Here is a 22,720-nt window from a genome sequence, read left to right on the forward strand (position 1 = left end):
CCACTCTCAACAGTGACATGAGACAAACGTAAAGACAAACAGACCCCGTGCTGAAGGGGCCCCAATTCTGGGCCACTTTATATCCATAGAAGAATAAACTGTGATCGGTGGAGGTCTCACCACTGAGACACCCGTCGGTTCTGAGAATGGGGGGGGGGGGGCTCTTTTCCCATTTTTCTCGGTACTGCAGGTTTACTTCTCACACCCACAGGGATATTGGATCGATTAAAGCCATGGCAGTGTTTGCATGACCGCCGCTAAATTTATTTCATTTGGACTAATGGAAATACCTGAGCTTGTACTCCACTATCTCCAATAATCCCATTGAAAATGAAAGGAGCAGCACGACCATCACTCCATTCAATCTCCTCCTCATTTCAAGAGATGTAGTGAGGACAACCGAAGAAATTGGCTTTATGTTTTGTGTCAAACTTTGTAGAGACGTCCGCTTTTGTCACATTATTTTCTCTTTGCTACAAATTACATATAATGATATGCTTTGATTGTTAGGAAAAATTCTAGTTAATGAGAACCTGGAATTAAAGCTATGAATATGAAGATGGTCTTTTAAATTAGAACTTGAGCTTAATGGGGGGAAGTTTTACAAAAATGAATTTGCTATGGTAATTTTTAATTTCTTCATACAAAATTAAAAATATTTTTTTCAAGCCCAATGTTTGGAATTCTGCACCTGACTATAGTTGTTGCCTACCAACATATTAGGATTATGTTGGACCATTATGCTAATGAGGACTGGCATTGTCACCTGCCACTTTATAGGTTTTCTGTATGTTTAACCTCTTAATGACAGGGATCCCCCCCCCCCCTTTTAGTTTTTTTCCTCCCCCCTATAAAAAAATTGTAACTCCTTTATTTACCGACGTCGCTGTATGAAGACTTGTTTTTGCGGGACGAGTTGTAGTTTTCAATGGTGCTATTTAAAATATCATATAATGTACTGAGAAACTTTAAAAAATTTCTAAGTGGAGTAACATGAAAAAGAATGACATTCCGCCATCTTTTAGTCCGACAAAAACGGCATGTTATCGTTATTCTATGGGTCAGTACAATTGCCATGATACCAAACTTGTATAGTGTGTTTTTTTTTTTGTTTTGTTTTGTTTCTTTACTGTACTACCCTTTTTTTTTTTTTTCAAAAGACTTAAAAAAAATGTTTTCAATTATTTTCTGCAGTCATCTTGTGCATGCAATAACTTTTTTATTTTTCCGTCAACTTAGTTGTGCGAGGGCTCATTTTTTGGGGGATATTCTGCAGTTTCCGTTCGAAATACATACAGCTTTTTGATCGCTTTTTATTTTATGATTCAGATTTTTAAATTCTAGATATGGCAAAAGGGGGGTGATTCAAACTTTTATTACTTTTTACAATTAAAAATACTTTATTGATCTTTTTTTTTTTTTTTACTTTAATTTTATGTCCCCCTGGGGGACTACAACATGCGATGCTTTGATCGCTCCTGCAGTATCATACTGCAGGAGCAATCAAAGCAATGCTACAGCATTACGTCATACTGCAATTTGACAGGCAGCCTATCAAGCCACTCCACATAGATGACTTGATAGTCAGTCTCCCAACACCTGCACAGCTCCCCTGATCTCACCGCGGGTGGGGGGGGTGGGGCATATGGGACCCCCGAACATCAATTCTGTCAATTCTGACAGTGGCATTTAAAAGGTTAATAACCGCTATTGCCAGCGGGTGTCAGCTGTGATAAACAGCCGACGCCCGCGCTGTATGAAGAGGTCACCCCGCGACCTCTCTTCATACATACCCCGACGTTCCAGGACGTAAATGAATGTCCTGGGATGGGTTAAGTATTAACACCGCTATACGGCCCCCAAGGTTCTCGGGTGCAACTTACGTCCAGTCTGCATGAACAGTACACATTGCATTTTCTATACTGGTCTGTGTGGGGAAAAAACGCTCCTGCATTGTTTCATAGACTATAATGCGGCCATTTGTTGTTCGTAGAATATACCTACAGCACATGACCCGAAATCCTAGTTATGCAAATAAGACCTCAGAGTGAACTTATTCACATTTATGTGCTGTCCATATTTGCCACTGATTGCACACGAACAGCACACTGACCCATTACAGTCAATGGAACGATGCAGACATGCGTTTTTTGTATTTGTTTTGTCAAGGGGCTCTACAGTTTCCTCCCTAAGGGTGGCCAAGAACCCAACCTCATTACTAACCGGGGGAAAGCACGTTTAGTAACCTGGGTTACCTGAAGTCCTGTTTTGTCACAGTGATGCCAATGTTCCTTCTTCTGCGGCTGATCACCTAACTGGAATAAAGTAGTCCATAAACAGAGTACTTTTCAAACAAGAAGCGGGAATGTTAGTTCCAGTTCCTTTACTTTAAATAACACTTGTGATAACAGAGGATTTACTTGCGTGCAAATAACTTAAATCTTATCAACTTGTTAGTAGCAGTGGGGTTACGTTTCTCGACTGTTTCCTCTCACTCGCACAGTTCGGGTCTCCGAAGATATTTTTATCTACAGTCTCCGTTATCTGTTGGATCTCACTCTCTTGGTCGAAACTCTTTCACACTTGACTTGAACATCAGGCTGTTACTCCCTATTCTCGCTTGGCTTGCGTTTTTTGCTTACTAGGTACATGCGGTTCTTGCGTACTGAACATGTCCTGGGTTCCAAAACCCGGCATGGCTGCGCTTCGGCAGGAACAACAGTCCATCTCTCCTCCATCTCCATCACCTCTCAAGCTCCACTCTCCTCAACCTCCAGCTCTCAACTCTCTTCTAGACATCTCACCCACAGCACATCACGTGTACATCAACCAATCCACAACTAGACAAAGCGATACATTTTCCAGACACTACCAGACATTAGCAGACAGTAACCCCTTCTTGCCTGCAGGTGCTAATACACATAACATTGACTCCTTCAACACTTATGACAGTGAAATTGAGACATACATATAACATGCATTCACAAGTTCTGGAGGGGACCCCAAACTTTTGGCCACGACATATGCACGTAATATGCAGTAAAATAGTATATTCTGTGTTCTTTTTATTTTTTGTGCATGTAATGTACGCAATAAATATACACAAGTGTGAATGGAACAATGCAAATCAATGTACTTTCATTGAAGCCATTCACCATGTATTATGCGCTCGTAATACACAAGTCAAATAAGTTTGTGTGAGCCCGGCCTTAGAAAAAAAACAAACTAGAAATAAAAACGTTTTAACCAGTTTCCCTTTTCCTACTTAAATGATGACTACAGCTTTTTCAGCATTAAAAATGCTAGGCAATTGCCCATCATTGGGCTAGCAATGCTCTGCAGGATGACATTGGAGAACACCACCTCACTTGTCATTAAACAATTATTTTTCTAAACCAAGTGACCGAGGATTTCTTCTTTCCCCATTAGCAAGATGATCAATGTACTAGTATATGAATGGAGAGAGTTGTTAATGTTTCATGAGCTTCGTCTAGCCTGCAGCCAGTGGATAACTTGAATCACATTTTACCACGGAGTCGGCTCTATTAGAGAGAAAGTGTCACGTTAAACCTGTTATTTAGTATTACTGTTAGTTTTAACAGACCACATTTTATATTCGGCTAACAGAATGTGAGGTTAATGGAGTAAAAACCATCATCCAAGCCTGCTCATAATGTTTGTGAACCTTTCCGTGACGCGGTGCGATCCCATCTTAAGGTGCTTTTAGACGGAACGAATCATTCAATGAGAGAGAGTTAATGATGATCGTTTGGTCTAGATATGAGCCAACAACTGAATCGTTCATTTTATGCAGGCATAAAAACCATTGTTGGCTCGTTCATTTATCGTTCAGTTTAAATGGTGCTTGGTAAGTCGTTCTGAGTCCCTCATACAGCGAATGCAAAAGAGTGAACGATTCTCGTTTGAACGAGCCAGCAATGTATCTACCTATATAAACAGGCTGCATAAGTGAACGAGCTAGCGGGAATGCCACTCCCTCGTTCAAAATGAGAATCCGCTAATCTAAAAAGACCCTTACCCACTTCTGGCTTGAGAAGCATGAAGCATGTTTGCCCAGTTCACCATAGTTGGTGGTCTGATATAGCAGGGTACACCTTGAGGCTGGCTTTCTGCTGCTGATGCGCAACTGCGGACATTCCATTGCTAATTGGCCCCTGTGCAGACCCAGCCTTGCACTAACTAACGCTAATGGGTTCATTGGAAACTTAGATACTGAAACCCTATGGGGACATTGTGAATGGTGATATTTTACTACAGTGCTGCAGAATGTATGCGCTATATTAATTGGAATATGTGGAATATGTTGGCGATGTACAAATATTATTTTTACCTTTTTGGGAAGGCAAAAAGTGATAAGACTAAAAGTTTCACAATTCTTATCAATGTGAACCTCAGCCTTCAAAACTGCTATATTCCACTTTTAATATTTACCACTCTACTTTGATATTGTATTACTTTACCAATAGATGTGCTCTACAGTGTACTTATCTTAAACCTTTGTAGTGCTGTTTCCTTGGGCTGATTTATAGAAAGCATACATTAAAAGAAAAACCTCCCCTGTCCGATTTTGGATGACTCACCGGTACCATAGGCCCAGGGTTTTTGAACCATTTCTAACATGCCCCATGGCGATATTAAGTCTCTGTTCAACATGAAGCAAATAAAATTAGACAATAATGCGTAAAACATCCCAATGCATTTCAAACATTTTTGTAAAAATGTTACATTTAATTTGTGAAAGTAGAAATCTTTTTCATTCTGCATCAATGGATACCTGGTAGAGTCTGGATAGTCAGAAATGTTATAGTGTGAGGTAATGATAGACACATCTACTGGATGGACCACAGAAAAAGTGTCAGTCTTAAAAGAAAGTTGGTCTGCTTCAATAAGCAATCAATCACAGCACAGCTTTCATTTCTTATATTGCTGAGGTGAAATGAAAGCTGTGCTGTAATTGGTTAGACAGCTCTCATGAAAGTGTGGTAGCAGGCTAATTTTCTGTGGCCCACCCTTTGTATAACTCGCTTGTAAGGGTGTAGAACCTTGAATCATGTTGCCTAAAATAACTTTAAGGTTAAAGGAAATCTGTTAATGACTTTTCCTCCCATGAACAAATCTTAACCAAAAGTGGGGGATAAGAGGAGAACTCTAATCATGCCTTCAGTGCTCCTCACAGTACCGCCAAGCCCCAGAAAACGCCTTGACCAGCGATAAGCAAATGCATTTGATGACTTTTGCAAGAAAACATCTTTTAGATGTTAAAGGAAGTTTATTATTAACTTTTTCCCCCACAAACAAATCTGAACCCTAGGTGGAGAATATGAGGACTATTCTGGGCTCCCCCCTCATTTGGGTGAACCCCCTCCCCTGTCTACTGACTCATACTGTGTGCTCCACATCCGTATTGTTAGTGGACACAGGGACTGGAATGACAGTGTCTCCAGCTCCAGGGAGCTGAAGACATGACTCATTAGGCAAAGAACAGGGTTTGGGTGAAATGAGGGAGAGAGAACTTGGACTTATCCCATTGAGCGGGATTGTCCATCAGATGGGTGTGATTAGTTTGTGGGGAAGAAGTTAGTGACAGACTTCCTGTTAACATCTAAAGAGATTTTCTAGCACAGGACATCAAATGCATATTGCTATGGTATGTTTGATCGCTGGAGTCTGGCTGCTGTGACTCTCATTAATTGCTAGAATTATTCAGTGGTCGGTAAGTGCTATGTCCCTTCAGTCCTTTTTAGGCATTTTCTTTTTTTTGTGGTCCGCTTTCAGGAAATAATCAAACAGAGCTACAAATAAGTGAAGTGGACAAGGAGGAAAAAGAGGGGTGGAGCAAAACCCGTACAGTTGTGTTTTTTTGTGAAAAATGATGCTGTAAAAGTGGTGAAGAGAGTGAAGTGGTAACGTCAATAGTGAAGGTGCTGCCTGACCAGATGACGCACCACCTGGGTGGGCGTGATAGAGTAAGAGGATAGAACTAAAAAAACTGGCAGTGGAGGAGGAGCAACACTCCAGGGTAAAGCAAATGGGAAGTGACCAAAGGTTTGGGAAACTTCTCCTTTTATTTAATAAAGTACGTGATGAGCTTATGGAAATGCATTTTCGGGGATAACCCCTTCGTCAGAACTTCTCCTGCCCTGGCTGACCCGCACCCCACAGGCAAACAGATCTAATCATTAACCCTTTTGGGACCCACCAATTGCTTGTATGTTTTAACAACCAGCTGAACTGACGAAGGGGTTATCCCCGAAACGCGTTTTCATAAGCTGATCACGTACTTTATTAAATAAAGGGAGAAATTTCCTAAACCTTTGGTCACTTCCTATTTGCTTTACCCTGGAGTGTTGTGCCTTCTCCACTGCAAGTTTTTTAGTTCTATTCTCTTGCAAATAAGTGAAGGGAACTTATCTAATGACACTGCTAGTTTGGGTTGTCCATGGGAATAAAGTTTGTTTTACATAACAATGCATGGTGGGGTGAGTAATCTGCCCATGCGTAGATTACCACTCCTTGGTACCAGTGCTAATTCTGTAAAAAGCCCTAACTATCCATGTGCCCTTTTATAATAATGGTTCTTGCGTGGCTGAGGGGCATTTTGTGGCTACTACTCTTTGATCCCTTTTAGCTACACCTCTGGTTATATAATGAAAATAGTGATGCAATGATTAGAGAAAAGAGTGCATTTGTGTATTGTAGCTGATCTGTATTAATCAGCGTTTATGTTGACAGTGAGTTTAGTTGTCTGGTAGAGGTGAATGACTTTGGAAGGAACCCAGCAGGAAGATTTTCAATATGAGATGGGTCATCCATACTGACCAATCATTTTAGATTATATGCGATAATAAACCTGGAATTCCATTAGTTCTTGTGCCTACTAGTACTTAGTTTGTATATTTTTTCATATCCAGTAAAACCTCTCCAAAAGACAACCTTTTGAGGAGACCATTCCCTTATATAAACCACATTACCCGAGAGCGATTTTCAGTGCAAACAGAGCGGTTTTACTGTATTATATTCTATGAACCTTTAATCAGTTGATAATCCTTAAATTCAAATACTGCATTAGAAGTCGTGGTGAGCAAATATTGAAATAATCTGACTGAAAGTGACTGACCCGATAGTTAAAAAATGAATTGTGAATCCAGACTCTTGATTCCAACTTTCATGAAATCAATAGGAGTAAAAATCAGGTTCTCTAATTTGGCCTCCTTAAGCAATTTTGGTGGTGGGGGCAGCCCAGTGGCTAGCACTGCTGCCCTCAAGTGGTGAGGTCCCATTAATCTCAGATTCAAACATGCAACTCCTGCACTGCAAGACAGCGGTGCTTAAACCAACATACCGGTCTTTTCTGCTCGAAGTAGAGACTCAATATTTTTGTTGATTTTTTTGCTAAGGACCAGATCGTGGTGATCTGATTCAGCAAAAATCGTCCCAATTGTATTGCCTAGCCGATCACAACGAGCAACACTAATTGTAAGGAGGTTATATATCATGTGTTTTTTGTTTGTGCCTTTGATTTCTAATGAAATAGCTGTAATTACATTGTCAAACCAAACACGTCAATACTTCAATTATTTTTCATCAGGTCTGGATGACTGTCTACAACAGTATATCAAAAACTTCGAGAGGGAAAAAATTGCTGGGGACCAATTACTCCGTATTACTCATCAAGAACTGGAAGAACTGGGAGTTACGAGGATCGGACATCAGGAACTTATATTGGAAGCAGTAGACTTATTGTGTGCACTTGTAAGTAAAAGAGTTTCATGTTGTATGAAGATATTACATATTATCTGGTTAAGGTTGCCAGTACACCACAGCGTTTGTCCACCGCCAAATGTAGATGGAGCTCCATAAATTGCGGACAAGTATAGTGTGATATTGAACATACGAGTCCAGGTGCCAGCCGCAATCAACGTTTCTTAGCTCGCCTTTTTTGGAGGAGAAATACTCTGTAATAGCACCTTCAAGGCTTTTTTAGTCTTCCTAATGAGTGATTGTGAGGTTAATTTGTGCCATGGATTTCTCATAATACTGGTATTGACCTGGATGATGGGCTGATTTATTGCTACGGAGTTAACGCTTTGTTGGGCAACTTTGTGCCCTAATGACCACAGATTTGGGTCCCCTATTATCTTGGAATTTGACTACTAAACAAATTACACTTCAGTCAACAAGCTGGAGACAAGGTTTGAGGTTGGCTTATAAATCAACAGGCTCTTTAAAGTGCCTATACAGTCAAGAATCTCTAGCTCAAGCCAATTTACTCCAGGTACCTCGCAGAGCATGCTCAATGACCAACAATATACCCTTCCTATCTTGAATGATGGTTGATAAATCTCCAGCAGATATTGATGTGAGGTTTTCTTTTAGATTGTCCGTCTTTTTTTACAAAACCCTGCATGTTCGCCTTTTTTTTTTTGCATCTAAAATTATATTGAGTATTTTTATTCACATCTCAACATTTCTTTGCAGAACTATGGATTGGAAACAGAAAATCTAAAAACTCTTTCTCATAAATTAAATGCATCTGCCAAAAATCTACAAAATTTTATAACTGGGAGAAGAAGAAGTGGCCATTATGATGGAAAGAGCAGCAGAAAGTTACCAAATGACTTCCTGACATCTGTTGTAGACCTTATTGGTTCAGCAAAGAGTCTCCTTGCTTGGTTGGACAGGTAGGATTTCTAGAAGTTCATAATGTTGGCAAAGGGATAATTCATGAATGTGTTAGATCAGGGTCTCTTAATGTTTCCAAGTATTCCTTTTGAAATGAATGGCATCAGAGTACCCCCAATGCTATGATCATAGCAATAGCAAAGGACGAGGATTATGCAAACATGTCTTATGGACATGGGGTGAACCCTTGGTAGACACACAACACATGTTAAGAACCTGGGCTGTCTTAACATATTTCTGGGAGACAATCTGTTGGAGGGGTTGTGCCTATCTTTAGGATAGACTATCAATCGTACATGGGCAGGAGTCTATTGCTTGGGAAGCCTGCTGATTGGTAGTTCATCTGGCAGCTGTGCTTGTGTGCTTAGCTGATTTGTGCAGGAAGCAGACCGCTCCACTCTTACTGCAGTGCCAAGGCTTGGTATTACAAACAAAGTTTTAATTTCAATGGGAACTTGGCCTATAATAATAATAATCTTTATAATCTTTATATAACGCCAACGTATTCTGCAGCACTTACAAGACAGGGGAAACAGAAAAACAAAACTACAGTTACAAGAAGTAATTAATTAATGGAAACAATAGGTGTGAGGGTCCTGCTTACATACTTCAAATAATGGGGTAATACAGAAGGTAAAGGGGCTGGAGATGTACACGTTATGGCGAGGAGGAGAGTGAGAGATACTATAAATATAGACAATGGTCCAATTGGGCCGTATAGTGGCTGAATCTGTATGACTACAGGGGCCAGTTGATTACGGCTAGCAGGGATTGTAGTCAGTAGGACAGGGAGCATGTTATCAGGCGGAGTAAAGAGGATTTGGTTTAGAGGATATGATATGCCTCCCTGAAAAGGTGCATTTTTAGATCACGCCTGAAGTTTTGTGTCAGGGATTGCACCGATAGTTTTGGGTAGCGCGTTCCAGAGGACACGTGCTGCTCTGGCGAAGTCTTGGAGGCGGGAATATGAGATTTGAACTAAAGGGCCACTTACTCTAATTTTTTTTTTATTAGCAGAGCGGAGGGCGCGGGTTGGGTGGTGAATTGAGATGAGGGAAGCAATGTAGGGTGGAATGGTGCTGTGGGGAGAGCTTTGTGGATGAGGGTGGTGAGTTTAAATTGTATTCTGTATTTGACAGGCAGCCAGTGCAGTGACTGGCACAGGGCAGAGGCGTCCAAGTAGCGGCTGAACAGTAGATGAGCCTGGCTGCTGCATTCAGGGTGGATTGGGGATTGGCAACTGTGGCGCGGGGGAGGCCAATTAGCAGCGAGTTGCAATAATCTAGTTAAGAGTGGATGAGGGCAATAGTGAGCGTGTTTAGTGTGTCCACGGTGAGAAAAGAGTGGATTCTTGTGATGTTCTTGAGGTGCAGCTGACATGTTTGGGACAGAGATTGGATATAGGGGGTGAAGGAGAGATTAGAATCGAATATAACCCGAAGGCAGTCGGCGTGCTGTCTGGGAGTTATGGTGGTGTCATAAACTGAGATGAAGATGTCAGGAGGAGGTCTGTTAGTAAAGGGCGGAAACGGGAGTAGGTCAGTTTTTGAGAGGTTCAGTTTTAGGTATAAAGAGGACATAGTGTTAGAGACAGCGGACATAGAGTCAGTGGCGTTCTAGAGGAATGTTGCTGTGATGTCACGGGCAGAGGTGTATAACTGGGTGTCATCAACATAGAGATTGTACTGAAAGCCAAATCTCCTGTTAGTTTGTCCAATAGGGGCTCTGTAGATGGAGAAGAGGAGGTGACTGATGACCGAGCCCTGGGGGACGCCAATAGCAAGGGGTTAAGGTGGGGGAGGTGGAGCCAGAAAAGGAGATGCTGAAGGTGTGTTTAGATAGGTAGAAGAAACAGGAGAGAGCAGTGTCCTTTAGTCCAATAGAGCGAAGCATACTGTGGAGGAGTTTGTGGTCAACCATGTCAAATGCTGCAAAGAGAGCAAGGAGGATCAACCAGGATGATCAGCAGGAAGTAGTCCCCCCCCCCCCCCCCCCCTCAATTTAGCCATCAGGAGATCATTTGACCTTTTAATCAGGGCAGTTTCTGTCAAGTGTAGAGGGCAGAAGCCAGACTGTAGGGGGTCTGTGTAGATGCAATTCCAAGCCTGGCCACTGCAGCAATACCGGAGCGGTTCATTTCTTGCAGAAATCAACTCAATATACAAATGCACCAGTCTGGCAAATAGCTGATCGGTGAGTGTTCTAGACAATGATCCCCACCAATCTACTATTGGTGGCCTATACTCAGGATAGTCTATCAATAGTTTACAACTGGACAACCCCTCTAATACTGAGATTATTTTACCTGTCATACATTTTTTTTATTCTTTGAGCTTGTAATATCCATCTAAAAAGTAGTCATTCCAGTGATGACACAACCTCCCAGGGCTGAATTTACCACTTTTTTTGCCACAGTATATTAAACTTGTAATAAAGTAAAATTTCTTTACTTTGACGTTAATGACACCTTGCATGTATCTGGATGTCACAATCTGATTGGTCCTGCTGAGCCAATGAGAGGCAGCAGTCACTCACCCATTCATAAATTCATGAATGGGTGTGTGAGTGAGATCTGCCTCTGATTTGGTCAGGCTGTGACCAATTAGAGGCAGCTCATTCAGCAGGCGGGGATTTTAAATCCCCGGCTGCTGAATACTACTCACAGCTGTTCAGAGCAGTTCGGGAGGACTGCCGCCGGTTGCGCTGAACTCCGTCTGCCGGGACCAGGTGAGTATATATATTTTTTTTATTTTTACACATATCTGGATGAATTGCAGGGAGGGGCTTATATATTTAAGCCCTTCCCGACAATTCATGCCGCGATCGCCGGCAGCCCATTGCTTTCAATGGAGCCGGCTGTATTGCTGGCTCCATTGAATTCAATGGTCAGTGCTCGTTTAATCGAGACGAGTACCGCGTGATGCTCGTCTCGAGTAACGAGCATCTCGAGCACCCTAATACTCGAACGAGCATCAAGCTCGGATGAGTATGCTCGCTCATCTCTACTTATAACTCATATCTATGGGGTATGACCGGTGGGACTCGCACCACTCCCAAGAACAGGGGTCCCAAAGGTTCCTGTGGTATTACTAAACTATCTTCAGCAGTCCCTCTTGAAATAAATGGGGACGGTTGTGCACATGCTCTACCACTGCTCACTTAATGAAGGACTATTAGGACCCTTGTTTTTGAGATTAAAGTAGCTTCCAAAGGTCGGACCCCAGCAATCTAAAAGTTACTCTATGTATAAGGAATAACTTCTAATCTTGGTACCGCCCTTTTGAAGCTGACATGGCGGCTCACTCTATTTTATAATAGGAAGAGGCTGTAATTTTAATTAACATTTAGAATTCGTTATTTAACCCCATCAGTTTATTGGGAAAACCAATTTCTTAGTTTAGTTTAAATGTTTTGGAAGTAAAATAGAAATAATTTCTAAGTCCGATGTGTTTCACTATATACTATATTCAGTATGCATACTTTTGATGCTGGGATTCATTTATGAATACACATGATATCAGAAATTAATTACATTTCATGTCTTTACGTGGATCATCAGGATGCGCATAGGTTAAATAGGGAAAATGTTTTCATGCAATAGTACATGTTCCAATTAAGTATTTTAGTCCTTCACTTATGTTGACAAGGGAGAAGGATACCCATTTGGTTGCTCGTATTTACTCCTGATGCAAACTAAGATTATTCAATGTCATTGCAGATATTGTTACTCACGTTTAGTGAAGTTTAAGTAATTTGTGTAATATTCTAAGTTTTGTTTTGTTTTTTTTTCAAACCAGCAAAATCGTATTTCCCTCTAATACAGCTAGATGTGTTTTTGATTCTTGATATTTTATTGAGCTTGTTTTTTGGCGACTAGAAGACTTTTTGTATCCCTAATACTAAGGAGATAGTTTGTTTGTTTGGTCTGTTAAATACACCGAAATGCATGATGGTTAATACTATTCACGTAATAGAGTATTCGATTTTATATTTAATGGTTTATGTACAAGCTTTATATGAGAAAAGGGAGTGATGGGCCACTTGGAGTAGCCCATAAAAAGGGAGGTCTGATACATAGCAGAACATGTGCAAAATGTTTTGCAGTTTTTATATACAGATGCAATCTATATAATTTTGAGCAACTGTATTTGCCTTGTGATAATCCTAATTTGCAGGGTATTTTATAGTCCAGAGCTAGAGTTACAATTCCGCTGATCGATATTGGCAGTAGTTGTCCAATGAAAAGTGTAATTTCTTGTTACATCCAGCCCATAATTCTGAACATTTTGTATTCATACTTACTCCAAAAATGTTTCTATCCCCAGATATCCAGGACTAATGTTAGAATAGTGTAATCTGCTGTGTCTTTTCTGTGTCCACCTCGGTAACTGTTCCACCTGCTCGGTCTTCATTCCCTCTGTGCTCTACTTTTTATATGGAGGGATCCCCAGGGTGGCCAGTTACTACTTCTGAAGTTGCTGCGTCTTCTCCAGTGTCACCAGAGATATTAAGCAAATGAGAAGAGTGAGACCGCGTTACTGCTGACAAGCAAGACTGAGCATGTGTGTCTAGCTTGGAACATTCACTGAGGTGGACCGGACACAGAAAGCCTTTTTAAGGCCCAATGTCCACTTGCACGCACGGATTCCACTGCTGAATCCCGCAGCGGAATCTAGCTGTGCTCGCGGACAGGTTTTCTTACCCCTCCGTCTCCAGCGAGGATCTCCTCTACATCGGCCAGATTTTCGTTTTTCAACACGGCAAATGCGTCTGGACGTGCTGGTCGCATTCGCAGTAGTGTTTTTTGTTTTTTTTTAAATGTTCTGTTTTCCTGTGGATCCGCAGCACAGCCACAATGACAGTTGTTGCTGTGCCATGGATATGACAGCTTCCAATCACATCTGCATGCTCTAAATTGCCCTGCGGATGCTAATTAGAGATGAGCGAGTATACTCGCTAAGGCACATTACTCAAGCGAGTAGTGCCTTAGCCGAGTATCTCCCCGCTCGTCTCTAAAGATTTGGGGGCCGGCGGGGAGGAATGGAGGGGAGATCTCTCTCTAACCTCCCCCCCCCACTCCCTGCTCCCCGCCGCAACTCACCTGTCAGCAGCGCCGGCCCCCGAATCTTTAGAGACGAGCGGGGAGATACTCGGCTAAGGCACTACTCGCTCGAGTAATATGCCTTAGCGAGTATACTCGCTCATCTCTAATGCTAATGCATCCCTATGGGCTTCTAGAGCTGTGAATCCCAATGCGGCAGACGCACAGATTTATAATTAAGAGACAGCAAGCAGCATTACTCTAACATTTGAATATCTGGGAATAAAAACATTTTTGACAAGTGTGTAAATACAATAAATGTTTATAATTATGGGCTGCATTTAACAAAGCAAAAAAAAATCAGTTTTGTGGGACAATCCTTTTTAAGCCAAAATCTTATATATAAATTGTAAGATGATGTTTAAAAGGAGACATACTTTTAAAGTTAGTTAAGAAAATGCACACATGGCGTATTGGAGTTGATAGTAACCTGCAGTGTTGCATTTATACACTAAATGACTACTTTATCAGAGACACCTTGGACCTTCTTTTGGCCGTAAGAACTGCAACAATTTGTCGTGGCGTAGATTCCACTAGGTGATAAAAGCATTCTGCAGCAGTTTTCTTCAATGCGGACAGGAAGCTTCCTGCAGTTGCCCCAAATTAGATGGAGGTCCTGACATACTCTGAACAGCTGACAGGAAGGGTTCATCAATTCATGCTGCTTGCGCCTAATTTTGATGTCCTCAATGGAAATCTGGATTGATCTGAACAGGTGACCTGTTTCCACTGGTCAGTGATACAATTTTTGCAATCCCCCCCCCCCCTTGTGCTGGATGTTTTTCTTGATCACCATCTCGGTATACTCTTGACCTCGTTGCACAGTAAAACCCCGCGAGATTGGGAGATTTTGAAATACTGGCCCTGGCTAATCTAGTAGCAATGTCCATACCTTGTTCAAAATCACTTTGATTGTTTGATTTTCCCTTTCTAATTTTGATTCACATTGAAACAATCCACAGAAACCTGCTCAATTAATTTCATGCTGCAGTCTGGTGGCACATATCGAAATTTCATACGGGGAAGCTCCAATGGTGAAAGGGTCCATGTCTCTAATAAATGAGCTATTCGGTGAATTTTGAGTTGGTTTGAGTCAACTCTCCGTACTCTAGCAATGCAATGCTGACACTTTGTAATGCAGTTTCCTGTATATCTCCTATTGCACCATTAAAGTTCCCATAATACTTTGTTTTTAGTCACTGCCACTTATTCTATTCCATTACAGAATCTCTAAAGTAGCATCATAAAGGGGTCCTTCAGGACTTATGATGACTTATGCTTAGAATAGGCTAGCGATGTTTGATAGGTTGGCGACCCCTGCCAATGGACACAGTAAAGGGACCACAGTGCTCCTGTGTAGTAAATACAGCCCTGGGTAGACCGTGTCTCACATAGCTTTTATAGCCTGGATGGAGTGGCTGCTTATAGGTTACTCCATTATATCAACCAAATATGCTTAAGTTCCATTTGTTACTATTTGAAATGAATGTCAAGATGGTTGCATATTGTAAAGTTTAGTGCTAATGAGTATTTGCACACTTGAATATGCAGACCATATACTTGCCTAAACTCAATAGAAGGACAACGCTGATACAGCCCAGCCAAAGATCTGAATTGTACTTTGAATGCATATCTTGGGTCATTGATCTCCATATGTGCAAAGAGTAATGTTTAGAGACATTGCAAGTCTTATAGACTTTTATGAGAAATAAATGTAGATATCAATACTATATTTGTCTGATCAAACATTTCTCACTACGGGCTCCCACTTTAAAAATAATATGCAGTACTACTTGTATACCAGAATGCTATCTTTGACCAAATCCCATAATGGTAACATTGTGTTATATGATAAAGTAGCTTGAAGACCTAACCGGGTCTGCCGTTCCTCCTGGTAAGATTTCCATCTCTCTATATGCAATGTGTCACATTGTGGTATCATTACAGGGTGTAAAGAGCTATTCTGTACATTTCTAATGACTCAATACTCTATTTATTTGTATCCAGTGATTTGTGAAGCCATGTAAACATACTGCATTGCAGATGAGAGCAATATGTATAATGAAATGATTTGTATCCTTTGTTACCCGCAATCCTTGTATGTTTAAGTCCTTCTCTTGCCTTAGGTATTGCCACGCTGATCAGGATGACATTGATAACCTTAAAAAAAGATGGATAGGGCATAAACTGGATAAGTAAGTGATGCACACAATTATTTCATATTTCCTTTAGAAATAGAATAAGTTATAAGAATTGAAAGAAATGACTGCATTGGACTGAACATGGACTATGGAAAGTTACATATGTTTTATGTCTCACGTAATGAATGTATGCAATAGTTCAAGAGAGAAAATTCTGTATAGTTCAAAGTGTTCATCTAATTTTAAAGGTATGTGTGTGGGGTTTCCAGTGAGATTCATGGACACCTTTAACTATGCAATGCCATAGCTGATATTTTGTGTATCTTGGTCATAGAATAGTAATAGATAGAGATGAGCGAATATACTCGTTTCGAGTAATTACTCAATCGAGCACCGCGATTTTCGAGTACTTCCGTACTCGGGTGAAAAGATTCGGGGGCGCCAGGGCGCGGGGGGAGGCGTGGCGGAGTAGGGGGTAGCAGCGGGAAACAGGGGGGAGCCCTCTCTCCCCCCCCCCCCCACTCCCTGCTGCAACCCCCGACTCACCCACGGCGCCCCCCGAATCTTTTCACCTGAGTACGGAAGTACTCGAAAATCGCAGTGCTCGGGCGAAAATGGGGCGTGGCTGAGTAGGTTCGCTCATCTCTAGTAATAGAATAAAAAGAAATAAAGTTAATATCAATTATAATGTGATCAACTAGGAAAGATGGCCTCCTTTTGAGTCTGTAAAGTACATTTCTTCAGATGTATGTTATGAGCCCGACGAATATTGTGCATGTGTAATAGCATATAATTGCATTATAAATAATTTTTCTTGCTAGCTAATGAAGGTATCAATTCTATAATACTTTTTGTCTTTTCATACAAGAGCATTTAACACTGAGGGATCAGGTTACATGCTGTCCGTAAAGGTCTATGAAAGAAGAGGGCTGCCAGAGGGAGACAAAGGCAGTGAGCAACACACAGATGTATTGGTTGTGAAGGCTCTGGATTCTCTGTTATGTTGCTTAGTACTGCAGTATAATGTCTTCCATGCTGTTTCTGAGTGTATTTTACGGAGAGAGAGCGAGAGATAGGGGGCACAAGATCTTCTCTACACAGTGTGCAGTGTATAGATCCATCATAGCGGCTGGTGTCCACCCCTTCAGAAGTTGAGTTCAGGGAAAACTGAGATTAAGGCCTCTTTCACATGGGCAACAGCGATATTGCCACTACAAAATTGCTGCGCTATCGCATCTTTCTACAAGCGATTATGTAGCGTCAGTTATGCTTATACTTGTGAAAAATCGCGTCGCTACCCGCAATCTTCTCGTGCGATAAAATCGTGTGATTTTATGTGAGTTTCTAATGTTAAAAATGTATGGCATAGCACGAAAATCCCAATTTCTTGCTATGCGATGCAATAAACTATGAGGCTCCACAGGGAAACGTGGGCTAAAAATATAGCACCTCGGAGAAAGATAGCAACATAGCATCAGACAAATCATCGCTAATATGAAGGAACCCATTGGAAACTATAGGTTTCACAAACATGCAATTTGAAGAGTTGTCACATCGTTAGAAAACTGCACAATTTTGTAGCTTTTAAGAAAACAGGCTAAGACCATACTTGCATAGTGGTTGTTCTCCTGTGCATTTTGCACAAAACTCGCATGAAATTTGACCCCTTTGGCCAGTTTTCATCGATGATTCTAGAACATCGCGGCACATCATTTTCGTGCAAGTCTCACATGAGAGCCGTACATGCAAATGTGCCGCGTCCCACACAGCACACAGACAAGGCGTCTATGTGCTGTAAAATGCAAGTAGTGCTTGAGATTCCCTATCGGACATGTAAATATGTCTTAAAGCTACCCTGCGACTTTTTGTAGCACTGCTGATTTGATTGATTTTTAACTACCCGGTAATACAGTCTACAATACAATGAATTCCATTGAGCCACAGCTGTAAGCTGCATAGTTAAAATCAATCAGTTTAATAGCCAGAAATACTATTCCTCATGTATACCTACAACGACTTATACTGAAAAATCAGCTGACATGGCAGGTATGCTTTTAAAGCAGCGCTCTGTTTTTTTTTTCCGTCTTTTGAGAAATCCATCACTATATCATTGACCTCTGCTGTGAAGAACTCAGTTCTGTAGCTCATTCCCCCTTCGATGTGTATTCTGCACTTTTCTTTCAGCTTCCAGGTCACATGACCAGCGCTCTGACAACATGCTGTATCCTACAGTTAATGGGGCAGATTTATAATAACTGCCATAAAGAAAACCTGCCTTTCTTGCCTCAAGCAACCAATCACAGAATGGCTTTCATTTCATATTCTGCTCTTGAAAGTGAAAGCCCAACCCTGTGTCCCTAAAAGGCAACTGCAGTGAATTTGTTTTCCACCAGTCTTTTCCTCTGGATGCTCCATCTTTAATTCCCAGCATTCCCTGAGTTGATGGGTGCAGACCAGCTGCTATGATATCTTTCATACATAGCACACATAGGAGAGCAGGATAACTACTTCCCTACCTCTCTGTAGTACACTATTATAAGTGATAACCTCCATGGAGGGCAGTCTACAGCACTACTGAGCAGTGGAGATGTAAATCCCACACTGAGACAATTAAAAAAAAAATTAGAGGCTGCAGCCATGTTCTGTGTGAGTCTCTTTGTTACTTTTTCTCTCCAGCAGCTCCTTCCTCCTTTCCTCTCCATATACTTCCATAAGCACCATGAGATGACAGCGAGCAAATACCATTCCGCATACTTGCTTAACATGACAACAGGCAGTGGGCAGCAAGTTAGAAGAAATTGATACTTCTAGTGGCCAACACTTTTGGAGTGATCACAAAAACGTCATTTTAGTCAATGTGGTAACTAGCAAACTTGCTGAAAAGTTAATGACCATTTTGAAATTCTGGCTTCATGCAGCATCCAATAGGGGGAGCTCACTGTATACAACATATTCATTGAAACAACTAAATGAGCATTTTGAAGTAAATTCACAAGCAACTCTTGATGACAGCTGATAGAATTTTATAATTTTTCTAAATACAGGAGATTTGGATATCAGGAAAAAAACAAAGCTAAGATTGCAATACAGATATATTAAGAAGTGAGTCGATGCAGAATGTTTGTCCTAAAAGCAGTATGTTTTTAGAAGGTGACGATTCTTTTAAGGCTGCCGTAGGTAATGTGACTGATGGGATGATTCTTCACACTGCACAATGAGAATTAGAAGAATTGTCTTCATTGGTTTAAATATTACCCTAGTATTAGCAAAGTCTTTGCCTTGGACTGATGTTTTAACTCTGACATAATTTGCATTATCTGTGCAGTCTGGAAGTTCTTGTCCTCAGATGCATGCTATGCATGTTTAAGTGAGGGCAAGTATTTTTATTTCCCCCTAGAATTTGTGGTGGAACATTTGTTCGAGTAGAAGGTGTTCACATAGCCCAATTATATTAAACACAAAGTTCTTATTGTACAGAACAGGAGTATAATTTTGGTACTTTTTTACTTTATTAGGTAACTAACATATAAGTTTAATAAGTTGCACACATTTTATAATCAAGCGCCTTTTGAAGTTAATCCCAGTGCGAAAAAATTATCTATTATTAATAATAAGTGCAATTAATCTCAGATCACTGTACATAACAAAGAAACAGCAAGAACAATAAACATGGATAAGTAACAGACTGGTACGGAGGGGAGGGAGGACCCTGCTCACGAGGGCTTACAATCTACAATAAATGCCCATTCATGATCTGAACCACAGAGAAATATTCCTTTTATCACTTTAGTTTTTATGGAGGCCTGAAAAAATAGGTCGAAAAGTATTAGATACGTAATATGATGATTATAATACAATGAAGTTTAATATATAAAATGAAATTAAATTAAATGCCAAACATATTTTGTGCAGGAACATCTTCACCTTATGCCACAACTAACAATTCCTGCTCGAAACATGTAACATAGTATGTAAGGCTGAAAAAATACATATGTTGATCCAGAGGAAGGTTAAAGAAAACCCAATGAGGTAGAAGTCAATTTTCCTCATTTTAAGGGGAAAAAATCCTCCGGACACCAATTTTGCAATCAGAATAATCCCCAGATCACCGATCCTTCTGAAGTTATTAATGGTTATAACATGGAATATTGTAACGCTCAAGAAAATACTTCAGTTTAAGATTCTTATGCTCTGTTTTTTATCCATGGTTTTTACTGGAATGCTGCAATAAAGAAGCCCTTTCATACTGCCAGAGGTGCTGGAAAGCTTCCATTTATTCTCTTTTTACTAGTGGTGGCTCTCTTCTTCCATGCACTTGGTAGGCTGGAATAGTAAGGTTGGGTGAGCTGTCAGTTTCTCCAGTGTATTGGATAGAAGTAGGTTGATAGTTGAACAACTGTTAAAGGGAAGGATTATCTGGTGAATCATTGTTTTTCACAGATGTAACCATGTACCTTTTAATCCATGGTGGCCATCACCGTCCTTTAAACAGGCCATACATTTTCAGTGATATCAGCCTATGAAAGAAAGATCTTTTGTTTGAATGAAGACTATTGGACAAAAGTTTTGTATGAGGCCAACTCCTTTCCAGATGATAAGTCTGTTGATCTTCAGCTGAAACGATCAATCATTGCTCAATTTCACCCAACGAATGATTGTTTTAGTTAAAATCTGCCATTTTCATCAACTTTAGGGCTCATTCACTGGGGGTCTTATCACCACGTAATTCCCATGCATAACACACGGTGAAATGGAGGCAGTGAAAGTCAATGGACTCTTCCATTCACACCAGCGTGCGGGCACTGCGTATCGATACGCAGTGCGTTGACATGCATTTTTTGACAGCGTTTGACTGCGTTTTCAGCACAGTTATAAATGCAGCCAAGCAAGCCAGAATTGAAAAAACGTAGTCACAAAAGTGGTAACCACATTTTACAGCATTTTTGGCAGCACCGAAAAACGCACCTCATTCATTTCAATGGACAAAGCATCGCGTTTTAAAACACAGAAACGCATGAAAATAGAATAGACGGTGCTGGAAAAATGCAGCATTAAAAACAGCAAAACTCCGGGATTTCGATCACGTCGCTTTGCTGCGATTTTACTTTAGTTTTTGACCGCAGGTTCCTGCAGCCGAAAGCGTATTTTAGCGCACCCTGTTAGTGTGATGGGTGATGAAGTGCGCTAAACGCTGAAAAATAGAGCAGACAGAGCTCGAAAATTGCAGCGCTCTCCAGCACCGTGGCCGAGCTCATGTCTGTTAGGCCCCATTGAAATCAATGGGAGTGTTATACCGTGACTACCGTGGCATTTAAACGCGCATGTGTGATAGTGGCCTAACTTTTCTGTTAAGTTCTCCTACAAATGCAAGCAGAGAAAGGAATCTCTGCCTTTCTGATTTACTGACCATGCTATCCACCCTGTCATCCCTAGCAGTAATCTTCAGATAAACTGTTGTCACCCACCCATCTTAAGGCCCATTTAGACACAACGATTATCGTTCGAAAGCCATCTTTTGAGCTGTGTGTAAATGTGCCCATCTTTCACTTTTCTGTCAAATGATGAATTTCAGTTCAGCATGAAATCCATCCTTTGGCAGAACAGCTGATAAGTCGGACTGCATGCTGTGTTCTGCCCAGGCAGTGCTGATAACAGCTGATTACATTGTTTCAGCTGTCAGCCCCATGGCAGAACAAAAAGACCTCCTGCTGTTCCCTGAATACAGCTCCTGGTGACTCACATGCTACTAATTGATACTAAGAGGCATTAGTACCAAGTAGTAGTTTATGCAAAATTGATCACTCAAAACCATCTATTGAGCGATCATATTTGTGTCTAAATGCACCTTTAGATGACATATCAAATAGTGGTATCTCAGTAGTAACCTCGCTTACAATCGCCATGATATGCTCCATGAAAAGTGCATACACATTGTGTTCCTGAAATAGATGGGCTTCTCAGTAATCACATAACGAGTGTCACATATTCACTTCCATGGCAGCAGTTGTCATGGTGCCGAACACTGGAAACTCATTCTATAAAGCAATAATCTGAGTTATGGGAAAGTTGTTAGAAATGTTGGAGGTTTAGTTGCATGTTTTCACACCTGATGTGATACATTTGTTGCTGAAGTTTTATCACACTTGCTAAAATCTCTTTTATCTTCTAGATCCCCATTTGCTGCTGTGACCGATTATTCAGTTACAAGAAACAATGTAATTCAGCTATGCCTGGAATTAACAACAATTGTTCAGCAGGTTTGTATGATTTCTGAATACATGAATCTATAATTCATGTTTGTCGGTCTCCTTGTTTCTTATTTGGTTCGTTTTTCTTGTTTCTGGTTCTTGCTGCAATAATCCAGTAAAAGGGGAACTGGTGTCTTTTGTAAAGTTTATTTCTTGGGCTGTATTTCTATGGTGCAGGAAAAGATACTAAAAAAGGGACTGCGTTCATTTGTAATTAAAGGAAAATCTACACCAATCAGCTAGAATATTAAAACCATTAGCAGATGAAGTAAAATGACATGGGTTATTATTAGAGATGAGCGAGCGTACTCGCTAAGGCAAACTACTCGAGCGAGTAGTGCCTTATGCGAGTACCTGCCCGCTCGTCTCAAAAGATTCGGGTGCCGGCGGAGAGCGGTGGGGGAGAGCGGGGAGGAACGGGGGGAGATCACACTCTCACTTTCTCCCCCCCCCGCTCCTCCCTGCTCACTCCCTGCTCACTCCCGCAACTCACCGCTCTCCCCCACTGGCACCCGAATCTTTAGAGG

The 22,720-nt window shown here is 41.0% G+C and overlaps 1 protein-coding gene across 1 annotated transcript in view; it reads left to right on the forward strand.

Moving 5' to 3' along the window:
* Positions 1–22,720, forward strand: part of CNKSR2 (connector enhancer of kinase suppressor of Ras 2) — a 372,341-nt gene that overhangs the window by 65,060 nt on the left and 284,561 nt on the right. Inside the window, exons 2-5 of the mRNA XM_066598620.1 lie at positions 7,610–7,773; positions 8,500–8,702; positions 15,931–15,999; positions 22,115–22,202. Of these exons, the coding sequence (XP_066454717.1) occupies positions 7,610–7,773; positions 8,500–8,702; positions 15,931–15,999; positions 22,115–22,202 (524 nt within the window). The remainder of the gene's footprint in view (positions 1–7,609; positions 7,774–8,499; positions 8,703–15,930; positions 16,000–22,114; positions 22,203–22,720) is intronic.

This window comes from Eleutherodactylus coqui, chromosome 4 (assembly GCF_035609145.1).
Source record: "Eleutherodactylus coqui strain aEleCoq1 chromosome 4, aEleCoq1.hap1, whole genome shotgun sequence".
In the NCBI taxonomy this organism is placed as follows: Eukaryota; Metazoa; Chordata; class Amphibia; order Anura; family Eleutherodactylidae; genus Eleutherodactylus; species Eleutherodactylus coqui.